General features: G+C 42.9%; 1 protein-coding gene across 1 annotated transcript in view; it reads left to right on the top strand.

Annotated features, from left to right (window-relative positions):
• Positions 1 to 16,512, top strand: part of LOC144599214 (espin-like protein) — a 43,801-nt gene that overhangs the window by 7,901 nt on the left and 19,388 nt on the right. The window contains exons 3-5 of the mRNA XM_078409972.1: positions 563 to 749; positions 1,530 to 1,712; positions 8,000 to 8,131. Of these exons, the coding sequence (XP_078266098.1) occupies positions 563 to 749; positions 1,530 to 1,712; positions 8,000 to 8,131 (502 nt within the window). The remainder of the gene's footprint in view (positions 1 to 562; positions 750 to 1,529; positions 1,713 to 7,999; positions 8,132 to 16,512) is intronic.

Raw genomic sequence — 16,512 nt, 5'->3', positions numbered from 1 at the left:
GTTGTATCTCAATCGGAAACACGACTTTCCTTGTCTGAGACCAAAGGTGTTGTGTCTGCACTGAAGCCTGAGTTTGTGGGAACCAGGAGTTTGCAAGTTTGATCCTTGTGCACTGGTAATTTTCCCACGTCTCTGCAGTCCCAGGGTTGAATCCAGAAATTCAAGTTGTTCATAAAACTATCAGCATAGAATGTGTCATTGTATCAATTTCAGCCAAATAATTATTCACTGTGCATGCAGCATTTATTGCAGAGGTTTCCTCTTCATAACCAGACTCTGGAACCCAAAGCATTGAATCATCTACAACTACATCATACTGGGTCATATGTTACAGTTCTGAAAGATATGTGCATCCATTTTTACATAATCGTACTGTTAGTCGGTTGATGGGAAGGGCATTTTCAAGTATTTAACCTGACCGTAACCTGATATGGCCCAAGAATAGAGGAACTTCTAGCACAAGGTTTTACGTTCCTAACTTGCTGTGGTTTTTCGCCGTTCCTGGTTATTATCCAAGAACCTGGCTCTGGAATTGTACTGAAGTCCCAACATTTCTCTGCAGGGCGCTGAATAAGCAGACTCATAATGGTGCTACTCCTCTCTACTTGGCCTGTCAGGAAGGACACCATCACATCGTTGAATTCCTCATCAAAGACTGCAAGGCCAATTTGAACCTGCGAACACACGATGGGATGACAGTTCTTCATGCAGCCGCACAGATGGGCCACTGTGCCCTGGTGCTGTGGCTGGTAAGTCAGTGTCATCCGGATGTGTCATTGAACTCAGTGTGGAACCAGCAAGTTGTTTAATGGGACAGGACCATCTCTGCATTGATGTAGGACAGCATTTCATGTCAGCAGACATGGGCATTGCTCCATGGGATAATAACCTTTCTTAAAGGACACAGAAACATTTAGGAAGAGGTGTGTTACTCTACTTCATGTGTTGCCATATCAAAATGCAAGATTGTGTTTTGGTGTGTTTGGCTGTGTGTGGTATATTTGTGTGTGCATGATGGGGAGCGTGTGTGCATCAGTACGGGATGTATGGAGGCTGTGTACGCAGAATATGTACATGTATATAAGTGCATGTGTGTGCATATGTATAGTTATGTTGGAAATATATCAGCGTGTTTGTAAAATGTCATGTGTTTAACCATGAACATGAACCAGGAACCATGAACATGAACCAGGAACCATGAACATGAACCAGGAACAGCACCTCATATTTCGCTGGGGCAGCTTGCAGCCCAGCAGTATGAACATTGACTTCTCCAACTTTAGATAGTTCCTCTGTCCCTATCTTCCCCTCCCCCTTCCCAGTTCTCCCTCTATCTTCCTGTCTCCACCTATATCCTTCCATTGTCCCGCCCCCCTGACATCAGTCTGAAGAAGGATCTCGACCCAAAACGTTATATTGTTCCTTAGAGAGAGAAGCTAGCTGCAAGTGTAAATGCGTGCTGTTGCCATTCTATCTGCACTGAATCTATCCTGTGCCACATTTAACCTCTTCTCTTATGTTTAATGCAGAAATCGTTCACCAGCACAGATGTCTCTGCACAGGATAATGAGGGAGCAACTGCAATGCATTTTGCTGCCAGCGGAGGGCACGCCAAGGTCTTGGAACAATTATCAAGGATGGGGGTCGGGATGCTGAAGGATAACTGGGGTGGCACACCATTGCATGATGCTGCGGAGAATGGGGAGCTGGAGGTGGGTACAGCACTCCTGCTGCACAGTATTCGGGTGTGTCGTCAACAAATTCATTCGGGGGTGTGATGGCCTAGTGTTTTATCCATAGATAGATTTACCTATAGAAAGGACATTAACCAATTGAAATAGTGCCCAGAATGAGGAGTTTGGAGGAGCATTTTTTTTTAAATGATGTTAAAGCGTTTTCCTGCATTGTGGAGTGAGGGTGTAATGGAAAGAATGCAAACAGATCTAAAGTACCTTTAGACTTTCGAGAGGAAGCACAGAAACAGGCTCTTCGGCCCACTGAGTTAGCTCCAACCAGCAGTCACCCCACTAACCTATATGCACTAGGGACAATTTTTTTTCAACCAAACGAAGCCAACTAACCTACAAACCTGTACGTCTTTGGAGTGTGGGAGGAAACCGGTGTACCAAGAGAAAACCCACGCTGTCACAGGGTTAACCCACAAACTCCGTACAAACAGCGGCTGAAGTCAGGATCGATCTCAGGTCTCTAGTGCTGAAAGGCAGCAACTCCACCGTTGCGCCACCGTGCTGCCCAGTTAGTTTGTTAGGTTGTTGAATGAGGAACTGCCGGTGCAGACACCAGGCTTTTGGTTTTGTAGGAAAAAAAAGGTATTTTCTTAAGCTGGTAAATGCTGTGCAAATGCTAAATATTCACTCGATGATGAGAGAAACATAGAAGCCAAATTAGTAGGGTAATGAACTAAAGGAAGCAACGTGGAATGGCAAGGTGGAAAACCCAGCGTTCAAGAGACTGACAGCAGAATTTTGCAATAGGACTTTTCAAGATTTTTGATCTCTTTCCTATCGGACTGAATTTGCTTCTTCAAAGCAACTGCGAAGAAAGGTTCATTTGCGGAATAAAAGAAATAGTTAAGATTTAATGAATTGGTTGCCTGTCATCATATTTAATTGGGTTCTTGGCAAGTATAATGGAAAATCTTGTAAAGGACGTGATGCCTCTTTGTCCAATGGAGTTATAAACTGGTTCAATGTAGATTTGGTGGTCTCAATCCAAAAAGTATTGAAATCTTCTTTGACTAATCTTTAACACTTCCTTGTCACATTTCTGTGGTTACTGATCAGCTCAGCCAGACCTTCCATTTTGTGATCCCCTGCCTCCAGTTATTATTGTAAACCTATTATTTCCTTTCACTCTGCTGTTCCCCCTCATTCCTGTCCTCTTCTTTCCTGTTTTACCGATGAGACACGGCCTCATACAGATATTCCTCATCAGAGCCGGGAAGACGACACACACGGGATTAGCTCCTGCTCTCATCTGCCAAAATGGATTCATCCTGAAATGGAAAGTTAACTGGCTTCTAAGCTGTAGTACAATCCATCTTCTTAAACCCCTCGCCCTTGTTTCTCCCACCCTTGCCTCCGATAGCCAGAACATGGGCTTCTTTCTGACTAAAATTGAGACCACTTGGTTTGCTTCTGCCCTTTCCCCTTCTAGCCCTAGCCCTGTGAACCAATAGTTTTAGTGAACACCCTCGCCCCACCCATTCAAAGCCACCTAGCCCGAACTTCAAAAATGCATTTTTACTTTCTCTGCTTTATCCACTCATGCACTCTCTGTATCCAGCTAATATTCCCTTAACCCTATTTCTAATAAACTAAGATCGTCCCTTCCTAGCGCCATATTAATCAACATTGCTAATGGTTCTTGTCTAAATACGATTCCCCTTCCCCCTCCAAATTTGCTGTCATGGGCACTCTTCTCAAACCACCTACTCCTTGATCTCTCTGTCTTTATAAACTCATGTCTTATCTCCAATCTGCCTTTTCTCTGAAGTCCTGGAGCATGGGATAGCTTCCCTAACCTCTGCTCATCTTTGCTAGAACCCTTTGATTAAATCCCTGCCGCTCATTACCTGTGCTGCTGAAACAGCGTTAATGAAAAACCATTAACAACATCCTAAGCAACTAGGATCAGGACAATTCATCCCTCTTCATGAGTCTCGTGCTGTCTCCAGCCTTTGATGTGGTTGATCATGCCATCGTTATCTGGGACCTCTCATGGTGGTCAGTTAGGTGGAACAGCACAACCCATTCTTGTCTTAAAAGCCAAATACTGATGTTCTGATGAAAGTTTATTAACCCAACATACTGAGTCTGTTCCTCCACAGATGTTGGCTGATCTGCTTTCTATTTCCAATGCTTCTTTTTATTTTTCATTCAGATCTCTCCAGTAATAGGCAGAGAATCTACAGAGAGTTTGGAGATACAGCATGGAAACAGGATCATTGGTCCACCGGGTCCGTGCTGACCAGCGATAACCCTGTATGCTAGCACTATTATTTGCACTAGGGACAATTTACAATTAACAGAAGGCAATTAATGTACAAATCTGTTTGTCTTTGGAGTGTGGGAGGAAACCGGAGAACCCTGAGAAAACCCAAAGGGAGAACGTACAAAACTCCATACAGTAATTGCTTATCTTCCAGTGCTCATCCCATTACCTTCGGTTTCCCTCAAGGATAGACAATAGACAATAGACAATAGGTGCAGGAGTGGGCCATTCGGCCCTTTGAGCCAGCACCGCCATTCAATGTGATCATGGCTGATCATTCTCAATCAGTACCCCGTTCCTGCTTTCTCCCCATACCCCCTGACTCCGCTATCCTTAAGAGCTCTATTTAGCTCTCTCTTGAATGTATTCAGAGAATTGGCCTCCACTGCCCTCTGAGGCAGAGAATTCCACAGATTCACAACTCTCTGACTAAAAAAGTGTTTCCTCATCTCTGTTCTAAATGGCCTACCCCTTATTCTTAAACTGTGGCCCCTGGTTCTGGACTCCCCCAACATTGGGAACATGTTTCCTGCCTCTAACATGTCCAACCCCTTAATAATCTTATACGTTTCGATAAGATCCCCTCTCATCCTTCTAAATTCCAGTGTATACAAACCTAATCGCTCTAGTCTTTCAACATATGACAGTCCCGCCATTCCGGGAATTAACCTAGTAAACCTACGCTGCACGCCCTCACTAGCAAGAATATCCTTCCTCAAATTTGGAGACCAAAACTGCACACAGTACTCCAGGTGCGGTCTCACTAGGGCCCTGTACAACTACAGAAGGACCTCTTTGCTCCTATACTCAACTCCTCTCGTTATGAATGCCAACATTCCATTGGCTTTCTTCACTGCCTGCTGTACCTGCATGCTTCCTTTCAGTGACTGATGCACTAAGACACCCAGATCACGTTGTACGTCCCCTTTTCCTAACTGGACACCATTCAAATAATAATTTGCCTTCCTATTCTTACCACCAAAGTGGATAACCTCACACTTATCCACATTAAACTGCATCTGCCATGCATCCGCCCACTCACACAACCTGTCCAAGTCACCCTGCAACCTCATAGCATCTTCCTCACAGTTCACACTGCCACCTAGCTTTGTGTCATCGGCAAATTTGCTAATGGTACTTTTAATCCCTTCATCCAAGTCATTGATGTATATTGTAAATAGCTGCGGTCCCGTCACCGAGCCTTGCGGTACCCCACTAGTCACTGCCTGCCATTCTGAAAGGGACCCATTTATCCCCACTCTTTGCTTTCTGTCTGTCAACCAACTTTCTATCCATGTCAGTACCCTACCTCCAATACCATGTGCTCTAATTTTGCCCACCAATCTCCTATGTGGGACCTTGTCGAAGGCTTTCTGAAAGTCGAGGTACACCACATCCACCGGATCTCCCCTGTCAATTTTCCTAGTTACATCCTCAAAAAATTCCAGTAGATTAGTCAAGCACGATTTCCCCTTCGTAAATCCATGCTGACTCGGAACGATCCTGTTACTGCGATCAAAATGCTCCGCAATTTCGTCTTTTATAATTGACTCCAGCATCTTCCCCACCACTGATGTCAGACTAACTGGTCTATAATTTCCCGTTTTCTCTCTCCCTCCTTTCTTGAAAAGTGGGATCAAGCCTTAGCCTTTTTTGTGCATAATTTTCAACTTTGCATCATCCAAAACCATAACTTAATTTTGCATATTGATAATGACGACAGTGGTGCAGCTGGTAGAGCTGCTGCCTCACAGCTGCAGCAACTTGGCTTCAGTCCTGGCCTCTAGTGCTGCCTATTAGGAGTTTGCAAGTTCTGCCTGTGACTGTGTGGATTTCTCCTGGGTGCTCCCATTTCCTCCTTCATCCAAACGATATACAGGTTGTAATTGTCCACTGTAGGTTTCCCCTTGTGAATGGATCTTGCATTCATTCACAAGAATTAACGTGAATGGAAGGTGGAGGGTGCCTGATGGTTGCCATGGACACAGTTGATTAATGGGCCTGTTTCCATGCTATTTGATTCTTCAACACATCTTGATCCCTCAACTGATTCTACTCCGTCCATCTCCCTGACAACTGAAAGAAACTGAGCCTGATTGTGAGCAAAATTTGATGGTTTGATGGAATTTAGTTTTTAGTTTAGTTTAGAGATGCAGCATGGAAACAGGCCCTTTGGCCCACCTAGTCCACAGCGACCATTGATCGACCATACACTAGTTCCATGTTATCCCACTTTCGCATCCTACACACTATGGGCAATTTACAGAAGCCAATTAACCTTCAGACCTGCATGTCTTTGGAATGTGGGAGAAAACCAGAGCTCCCGGAGAAGGGAGAACAGGGAGAACATGCAAACTCCCCCGAGACTGCACCCAAGGTCAGGATTGAACCTGGGTCTCTGGCGCTGTGAGGCAGCAGCTCGACCACTGTGGCCCTGTTTGTGTGCTGTATGGCTCTGTGACATTGTCAGGATATAGTCGTTACAAAACTTGCTGCCTACATCTGCAACTTACCTGATGAATTATAGATCATGATTATCCATTGGCATGTACATGTGCCATTCTAAAGAATAATTATCATTTCACAAATTTCCAACATGACAAGTAATAGCTCAACTAAAAGAAACCCATGATAATTTGGGTTGCTTCTGCTGTCTTGATTCAATTTAACAGAAGCACCAACTTTCCACTGAGGCACACAAATTGTACAGTTTTAAAGGGGGTGCATAGGTTCTGTTTAAACAACTCTTTGTATTTGGTAGGACAAGTTGAGAAGACTGCACCGAGAACCTATGTTTTTGTAAAAAGAAATTCAATAGATTCCGGGCAACTAACTTAAAATTTCTGAAGTGATTAAGATAAAAAAGAAAGACTAGCACTTTAACAGATTAATAACATTATAGATGGTATTTACAGTATTACAGCAAGATATTAGTAAAATAAGTTAGTATATCAGGGGGGAAAGAAAGTTGGAAGGGGTGGAAGAAACAGATGTGTTGGAAATGGAATGACAGATATATCAGGAGAAAAAAAGTCATTTGGAAGAAGAGAGGGAGTAGTGAATGCATCAATACAGATAGTAATTTTGGAAGAAGAGACTGATATTTTGGGGCAAGAAAGGCACACATATCCGTACGGCATATATGTGTGGTATCTCAGATGCACGGCAGCGGATAGGAGAGCTCTTCAGCGGGTCGTCTGCAGAGCGCAGAGGATCATTGGGACACAGCTACCAGCCCTGGAGGACATCTACAATGCACGCTGCCTCTGGAAACCACCAGCATCTACAAGGACTCCACACACCCATGCCACCGTCTGTTTGAACTACTTCCATCTGGCAGACGTTACAAAGCCTTCTACGCCCGCACCTCCAGACTAAGAAACAGCTTTATCCCTAGAGCTATAGCTGCTCTGCATTGGACCTGCTGAGAGCCCGCCATGATCTGTCTCTGCCCCCAGGGTCATCTGGCACAACTGACCCCTGCATGAACCTTTTTTGCACTTTACCTTGTTTACCTTCCCCCCCCCCCTTGTTGTTTTAGTTTTCGCCGTGATTTATTTATATATTTTATAGCATTGATATGGAAGTGGCATTCTTAATCTCGTTGTACTTGTACAATGACCATAAAGATATTGTATTGTATTGTACTGTATTGTATTGTATTGTATTGTATTATGTTGGGACAGGAAAGTGAAATATCAGGAGAGGCTGATATATCAGGGAGCATCAGAAGGGACAGACAGCCGAGAGAGGAGAAGGAGTCAGAGGCTCTGGGGTGAGTGATGCATTGGTGAGAGTGAGAAAGCTGTAAGGGTGACGAGAGAGACAGTGGGATATGGGAGAGACTGAATGTTGCTCAAGGAGCTGTTGCACTTTTTGACGATGTTAGTGAAGGCAAGCTTAGAAACGGAATAATGCAGTGTATCTTCTGCAGAATGTCACAAACCTCTTTCCACCCCATCACACTTTTTTCCTTGCATTTCAGTGCTGTCAGATCCTTGTCATGAATCATGTCGACCCCACCATTCAAGACGACGATGGTTATACTGCTGTAGAGCTGGCAGACTACAATGGAAACGTGGAGTGTGCCATGTACTTGCGGCACGTTGAAAAAATGGTAAGGAGCATCCAAACGTTTGCTGAAGCTGGCATGCTTTTTGGTTCTAGTTTAAAATGGTCATCAGAATTGCAGGAAGCATCTTTGGCCCTTCATGAACTGGAATTATTGATGCTAATTAGTAAAGGCACTGGATTTCCAAGAAACGGAAGGCAGAATGGTCCAGTGTCAACTCTTGAGGTTACATTGGTTCAAATGCCCTTGAACTAAACCAACAAGGCCAAATCAATACCCAGTGACAATGTATGAGATGGTAGAACCTTTGCTTTGGAGATGATGTTGGTGACTGCAGGAATGTTGGAATTTACTGTACGGACTGCAGGAATATTGGAATCTACTGTTGGCTACTTATTTAAGCATGATTTACCTTTTGGGTCACTGGTGCTTTTTGAGATTAGGTGGATAGACCATGTGCATGATGTGCTTCAAGATGGTGGGCAAAATTAGTCTTTTGTTTTATTGAGAAACCCATGTGAAAATGTTAGACATGCAGAAGAGGGTACGGGCACTATATACAGTAACAATAATAATACTGCATTCATACTGCATTGGAAAATATCCTGAGCCACACTCCATACACCCTGGGCAAACCTTCATGTTGAGTTACATAAATAGGACAAAGAAGTTGTAGAAACAGCAGTTACTTGGGAAAATTGTATAATTATTTCAACTCATCCAGATAATTTTAGAAGACAGTAAATTATTCACATCAAATCCTTGGTTTCTTAAAGAGAAAGTCACAATAATATGGACCAACCTTGTGAATCATTATCCATTGGTAGAGAATTGTGTCCAGTATATTTTTAGGAAGGAAATCAAAATTTTACAGCAGAGAAGATTATGATGAGATTTGATGGCAATGTTTAAGAATGTGATGGATTATTTTCATGGAATAAATAAAACAGATGAGAGTCAGAAACAAAAGGACTCTGAATTAAGATAATTAGCAAACAAACTCGAGATGACATGTAGAGCAGTTAAGGTCTACAATATACTGCCCAAAAGTGTAGAGGGAGAAATTGAGATAATAACTAAAAGGCAATTGTTAAATACTTGATGTGAACTTTTGCTGGGTGATGAAAGAGATAAATTAAGTGGGACAGCTGTGAGAAAGACAGCACTGACATGATGGCCAGAATGGTCTTCTGTACTGTAGAGGAAGCAGAGGAGGCTTAGGGCTGGTCAGTGATAATTTAATCAAATGACAGTGCAGGCGTGATGGGTCTATTCCTGCTCCTATTCTCACTGTCAGGCTGAGAGTGTGAAACCTTGGAGGTAGCCATTCTGGGGTGTCTTATGTAAGGGGATATGTTAGAACAGTGGAAGGATTTGGAGAAGGAATTCCAGAACCCTGGATCCAATCAGTTGAACACACAGCCACTTATGATGGAGCAAAGGGAGTGAAAGATGCACAGCTCGGCAGAACAGGATAACTTCAGAGTTATTGGACGGTCATTGGCCTGATGGAAAAGAGCAGATGAAGTAAAGGAAGTAGTAGCAATCACTACGATGGGCCATCACTACAGCAACTGGTATTTTGTATAAGCAGTAGTAGTGTGTAGGAGAAAGGTTGATTCAGAAATCAGATGCTAAAAGGTTTCTCTTATCTTTTATAGAAGTACAGCATTTGACCCACATCTAGTTGTTGTTGCATGGTGCTTGAGCTCCTGTCTACTAAAACACACTGCAATGAATTAGTAATGGAAGGGAATGGATGAGTTCTAACTGTGACCGACCTCAAGACAGCAGCTATATTTTGTGTTGCTCTTGCAACAGTCACAGCTGAAGGGAATGTTGTGTTCAGTCTGCATTGTTCGGGGTCTCCACTTGACTGCTGCTCTACCATTTGATCTGTCTGTTTTCCTTGTTAATATTTCATTAAGGCTACCGTTAGTAAATATGATTTTTTTATTGGGACCTTTTAAATGGGAAGCATGACATCCTCTTTTGTTTTGTTTATTGACCTGGCTTGTGTTGTTACAAGTTGTGGTGTGCACGGCAAGGCAAGGAGGGCAGGTTTTCCCCTGGTCGTACTGGTCTCCGGTCAGGACCGGTCTCCGGTGGAATATCTGGTGGGAGCTGCTCCCTACCTTGCCTCCCTGCCCTTCTGCACTACTTCCATGATTTCTGGGCAACAATTGTGCATCAGTGAAGGGGGGGGGGAGGGGGGGAGGGGGGGTAGAGGAATACAGAACATAAAGGAGTAACAGCATGAGGCCATTGAACCCATCAACTCTGTTTTGCCAAAACAAAGAGCTGCTGATGCTGGTTTATATCAAAGATAGACACAAAGTGCCAGAGTAACTCAGCCAGTCAGGCATCATCTCTGGAGAAAAAGGATGGGCGAGGTTTCGGATCGGGTGATGAAAAAGGGTCCCGATCCGAAACGTCACCCACCCTTTTTCTCCAGAGATGCTGCCTGACCTGTTGAGGTGCATCAGTACTTTGTGTATAACTCATTTATTATTAATATTCAGTTATATGAAATAACAATATAACTTATTATATTAAATATATATATTTTATTATATATAATAAAATATATATTTTTATATAATAAGTTATATTGTTATTTCATATAACTGAATATAATATAAATCCAGTTCTATTATAGCCAGTCTATCTCTGAACTCCATTTGTCTGCCAAAGTTTCCTTTAATAACCTTTTGCAACAAAAATCAATTTGAATTTTGATATTTGCAGTTGACGGGGCATTAATAACTTTTGGGGGGACAGTTCAATGATTTTCATCACTTTTTATAAAAATATAGCTTCCTCACATAACTGTCTATCCATCTGACTCTAAACGTATGGTTAATCTGGCCTCTCCCACTGGGAAGAGGAATTTCTCCAACCGCCCCATGATCTCCCACTATGACATCCACCATAATCGTTCCAGTGCACAAGTAGACTAGCTTTGCATATCCAATAAATAAATGCTCAAACCGCTGCCATGGACTGTGAAGGAAAATAACTGCAGATGCTGGTACAAATCGAAGGTATTTATTCACAAAATGCTGGAGTAACTCAGCAGGCCAGGTAGCATCTCAGGAGAGAAGGAATGGGTGACGTTTCGGGTCGAGACCCTTCTTCAGACTGATGTTAGGGGGTGGGACAAAGGAAGGATATAGGTGGAGACAGGAAGATAGAGGGCGAACTGGGAAGGGGAGGGGAAGAGAGGGACAGAGGAACTGTCTAAAGTTGTATCTAAACTATCTAAAGCAGTGGACTGTGAGCTCATTTTCTCTGCTACCTATTCCTGAGATCATTGTAACATCATAAAGATAACTCACACGCTCCAACCACCCTTTGGAGATTGTAGGAAAACTCCAGATGCTAAAAATCTGATATAAAAACAGAAAATGCTTGAAATACTCAGCTGATCAGGCAGCATCTGTAGAAAGAACAGCTCATATTTCAGGCCCTGAGTCTTTCATCAGAACTGGGAAAGATAATAACAGGTTAATTTTAGGTAGCAGAAATGGTAGAGGAGGGGATATGCAACAAGGGAATGTCTCTGATCATGTGTGACGCTATTGTGCAGTTAAGGAGCAGTTAAAGTGAGATTAAGCTTCTTTGTTCATATAATGTGTTGTGAACTTCCTGTGGGACATGTCCAGCGAGAAACTGTACACAACAAAAAAACTGGCTCATGACGATGACATTTAGAAATAGCCAGACCTGGCACAAGGAGAAAGGAAGAGTGAAATAACTACTGGGGGAGAATATAATATTGAGTCCTGCAGGCTGCAATGTGCCCAGACAGAAGACAAGGTGTTGTTCACCAACCTTGTGTTGGGCCTTATTGTAGCAGTGCAGGAGGCTGCAGGGGTCAGAGGGGGAGTGGGATAAGTGGGAGTCAACCAAAGTTCAGGGTCATTTTACAGACTGAGTACAGGTGCTCCACAAAGTCACCATCCAATGTCATCAGTGTAGAAGAAACTACATACTTAACACTGAAAGCGGTAGAATGGATTAAAAAAGGTGTATGTTTGTGGTATGCATATGGAATGAGCTGACAGAGGTAGTGGTGAGGCATGTACTCTAACAGTATTTAAAACCACATGGACAATTAAATGGCTAGGAATATTTCAAAGGTATATGGATCAGAAATTTGCAAATGGGACAAACCTAGATGGGAATACCATGGTGGGCATGGATGAATTGGCCCGGTTCCATGCTGGATGACTCCATTACTTTAAGTGAACCACTACTTCACTTGGATAACCATTTGGGTCCCTGCGCGATGGAAAGGGAAGAGGTGAAAGGATAGATGTTGTACCCCCAGTAGATGCAAGGGAAAGTGTCTTAAGACTGGGAGACAGAAGGACAAAACCTCTATTTGCAGCAGATTTCCAGCATCTGCAGTTTCCTGACTTTAAATTCTGCACAATGGACTGTCATGTTTAAGGATTGGGGTTTTTTCCCCAAATTTTCCACAGTTCCATTCGTTTTCCATTTATCTGCTCAATTTCCATTCCCCTGCAGGCTGTTCATGACCGATGACCAGCAGCTCTCTCTGAATCCCTCACCTCTTCATTACTACTTTCAGTAGTAAGTAGCAATGAAGAGCAAGTAGGAATAACGGGATATCACTTCATCCCTGACCCATGAGAATTATCCAGCAGTATCATTCCATATCTTTCCCAACTTGAGCTGACATTTTTAAAGGATATGACACAAGGTTAAAGTGGAGCCACTTGTGTGGCTCTAATAGCAGAAGATGAATGAATAATAGTGCAGAAGATATCTTGCAAATGGCAAAGTATGTGATTTTTTTCCTGAGATGATACTGGTATCAAAGAGACAAGATATGCTTGGCAGCATTCAGCCGAGGCACAATTACTAGTCAAGGATGAGTTCGTAATTGAATCCAACAGTTAACCTGAAACCCATCAGAATTTGATTGTTGGAACAAATTTATAGCTCACCTCTTGGTCAAGCCCGTTAATACACTGAACTTTTAAACAATACAGTAATAAGAATATATAGAAATAACTCCTCATCTGACTGAGTAGTGTAAGAAAATAACTGCAGATGCTGGTACAAATCGAAGGTATTTATTTACAAAATGCTGGAGTAACTCAGCAGGTCAGGCAGCATCTCAGGAGAGAAGGAATGGGTGATGTTTCGGTTCGAGACCCTTCTTCAGAGCTCATCTGACTGAGATCATCAAACATGACCCCATCTCTCCTCCCACTGGAAAATCAACCAAGTGCATCTGGTAATATGATAGCAGTGGTGGTAAAGTCAGTGGAACAGTAACCAGCGTTCTGGACCACTGATCCAGTGACATGCATTCAAATCCCATCAAGCTCTTTCATTTATTCCTGAATTCTACATTTACTCGGCGCATGGTTTCATCTGAGTCCTACAGAAATTAAGAAAGGAGGAACTGTAGAGGCTAGTTTACAAAAAGAAAAACACACACAAAGCACTGGAGTAATACAGTGGGTCAGGTAGCATCTCTGGAGAACATGGTGGTTTTGGGTTGGGACCATTGTATCTTCCTTCTGCAATGTGCTGCAGTGCATGCAAATGAAATGTCAGTTTAGCTTAGTTTAGTTTAGAGATACAGCTCGGAAACAGGCCCTTTGGCCCACCGAGTCCTCGCCGACCAGTGATCCCCACACATTAACACTATCCTATATAACCCACACGGTCACGGGGAGAATGTATAAAATTCGTACAGACAGCACCTGTAGTCGGGATCGAACCCGGGTCTCCGGCGCTGCAAGTGCCGTAAGGCAGCAACTCTACCGCTGCGCCACCATGCCGCCCCCTATTGTCAGGGTTATCTTCTCTATCCATTTTTGCCATTGGTTAGAATCTACCTCTTTGAACAAACAATTGGTCATTTGCCAAAATATCTCCTTAAGTGGCTTTGTGTTAGTTTTTGCTTGAATGCATTGGGACTTTATAAGTATTAATGACCTATATAAATAGATATCTTTGTTAACGACTTCAAATGCAATGTGGTTATGGCTTATAACAAAACAAATATTTTTATATGTGTACATGAATAAGGAGCACGAGCACTCTGCCCCTCATGTCTGCTCATTATTTAGTAAGGTTATGACAGATGCATGGATAGGAAAGGTTTAGAGGGATATGGGCCAAATGTAGATAGGTGGGACGAACGTAGACTGAATATCTTGGTTAGCATCGGCAAGTTGGGCCGAAGGGCCTGTTTCCATGCTCCGTGACACTGAATCTCAGTGTCTTATCCACATCTCAGTCTATCTGCATTTACCTTTCACCCCTCTGCTAATTACCAGTCTACCAGTGCCTCAGATTGATGAATCTTGAAGAGAAAAAAAATCCTCATCACTCTGTTACCAACTCCTTATTTCTTAACAGTGACTCCCGAGTCCAAAAAATCTTACAGGAGCAAACATCTTACTCTTCAAAACACCAATGGATGCAAGCCTAGCCTCCATAAGGCAAGCCTTTTCTCATAAGACAGCTCAGCCATTCCATGATTTAGTCTACGTCTACAAACCTCTGATCCTCCTGTACATAAGGCCAGTGCTATATTCAGTATTCCAGTTGTGGTGTCACAATACCTTGTGTAACTGAGCTGTAGCCTTATACTAGCCAGTTGATGGATATGCAAACAGGACTAATAACAGCCAGTAGCTATAGAGTTAACCAGCTTCCTAGGGAGGTAGAAATCAACAAACAGTTTCATCTGCTTTACAAAGTTGTAACATAAACTGAGCCAAGGACCAGAGAGCTGAATTTTACATGGCTTTTTGTTGTTGAGCATTTCTCTCTCAGGTGGTTTAAGAAAGATCATTGAATTTTAATGAGAAATACTATCCCCAAAATAACCTGTGGAAAGACAAGGTTTAAACACCTGTTGTTTAAACTCAAAACGAGCTGTCAATCAACACACTAAAGCAAGTTGAAATAGATTTAAGTCGAATGCTACACATTTACTTAGTGATCCTGATCTGTCATTGCATGCTGGGTTATTCTCCACTGTTTCATGATTTAAAAAAAAGCACAGTGTGATCAGCTGGCATGTCACCACCTCGCCTCCCTAGCCCAAAGCCCTTTGATTTATTCGCTTCCGACCAACTCCCCATCCCCGATGTCCAGTCACTGCTGGCTGTCCCTTCCCTGCATGTGGAACCCATTGCCACAGAGGGCTGGGCTGTGGAGGCCAAGTCAGTGGACATTTTTAAGGCAGAGATAGACACATTTTTGATTAGAATGGGTGTCAAGGGTTATGGGGAGAAGGCAGGAAAATGGAGTAAGGAGGCAGAGATCAGCCATGGCGGAGCGGACTCGGTGGGCCAAATGGCTTAATTCTAGTCCTATAACTTGTGAACTCATGAAATGAAAATGAAACCCATATACTCCCTCTGATTCTGTTCCATTCCCACCATTTGTACAGACACATTGGACAACATTTAATTGTGATTCCTTGGAGTGTGGAAGAAACCTCCTCTCGCGTTTTGATTGAGAGGAAACAGCCACATAATGAAGTAAAACAGGCACACAGTTCGATATTTCCTTTCACAATTTACAAAACTACATTTTGTAGACAGGCACTGGAACAATATGGGAATTGCAGCACCCAATTTACACCTGGCAACCCCTACAAATGGTTGTGTAGTGAGACCAGTAACATATATCAATCATGTCGATCGACATGGGCCAGAAAATCGGTGGAAACATTTCTACTGTGATTCAGAGTGCACGGTTCCTTGCAGCAAGTTGTGGATGTGGCCCAGTAAATCACACAGACCTGTCTCCCCACCCTCGATTCCATCTGCATTTCATGTTGCCTTTGGAAAGAACCTTTTTCACCCAGTCATTCCCTCTTCTCCCGTCTCCCGTTGGACAGAAGATACAAAAGCTTGAAAGCACATACCACCAGATGCAGGAACAGCTTCTCTGCTGTTAACTGACTACTGGACAGTCCTTCCATAAACCGGGGTGTAGTCCCAATTTTCCAACCTAACTCATTGCGGACCTTGGACATTTTCTTTGTAATTGTAATGCTATAATGCTGAAACACGATATTGTGCACTCTGGTATTTTTCTCTTTGCACTACCTGTTGTACTTGTATATAACGTGATTGTACTGGTGTATAGTTGGTGCATCTCGATAATACGCAAACAAAGCGTTTTGCTGCATCTTGGTACACACGACAAATATAAACCAATACCAATGCTTTATATCATTTTGAAAGGGTTGACCAAGACTCGGCTTTTTATTTAACATGGACCTCCGATAGTGTAGCTCTCCATTGATAATTCACTATGAAAGCAGCCTGGGTCTTTGTGTTCAGGATGCCAAAATGAGATGTGAAGAAATAGTGGGAAGAGTATACAACCCATTAAATCAGTTTAAAACATTGTAACATCCT

This window comes from Rhinoraja longicauda, chromosome 13 (assembly GCF_053455715.1).
Source record: "Rhinoraja longicauda isolate Sanriku21f chromosome 13, sRhiLon1.1, whole genome shotgun sequence".
Lineage (NCBI taxonomy): Eukaryota > Metazoa > Chordata > Chondrichthyes > Rajiformes > Arhynchobatidae > Rhinoraja > Rhinoraja longicauda.
This window is presented reverse-complemented; position numbering and strand designations above follow the sequence as displayed.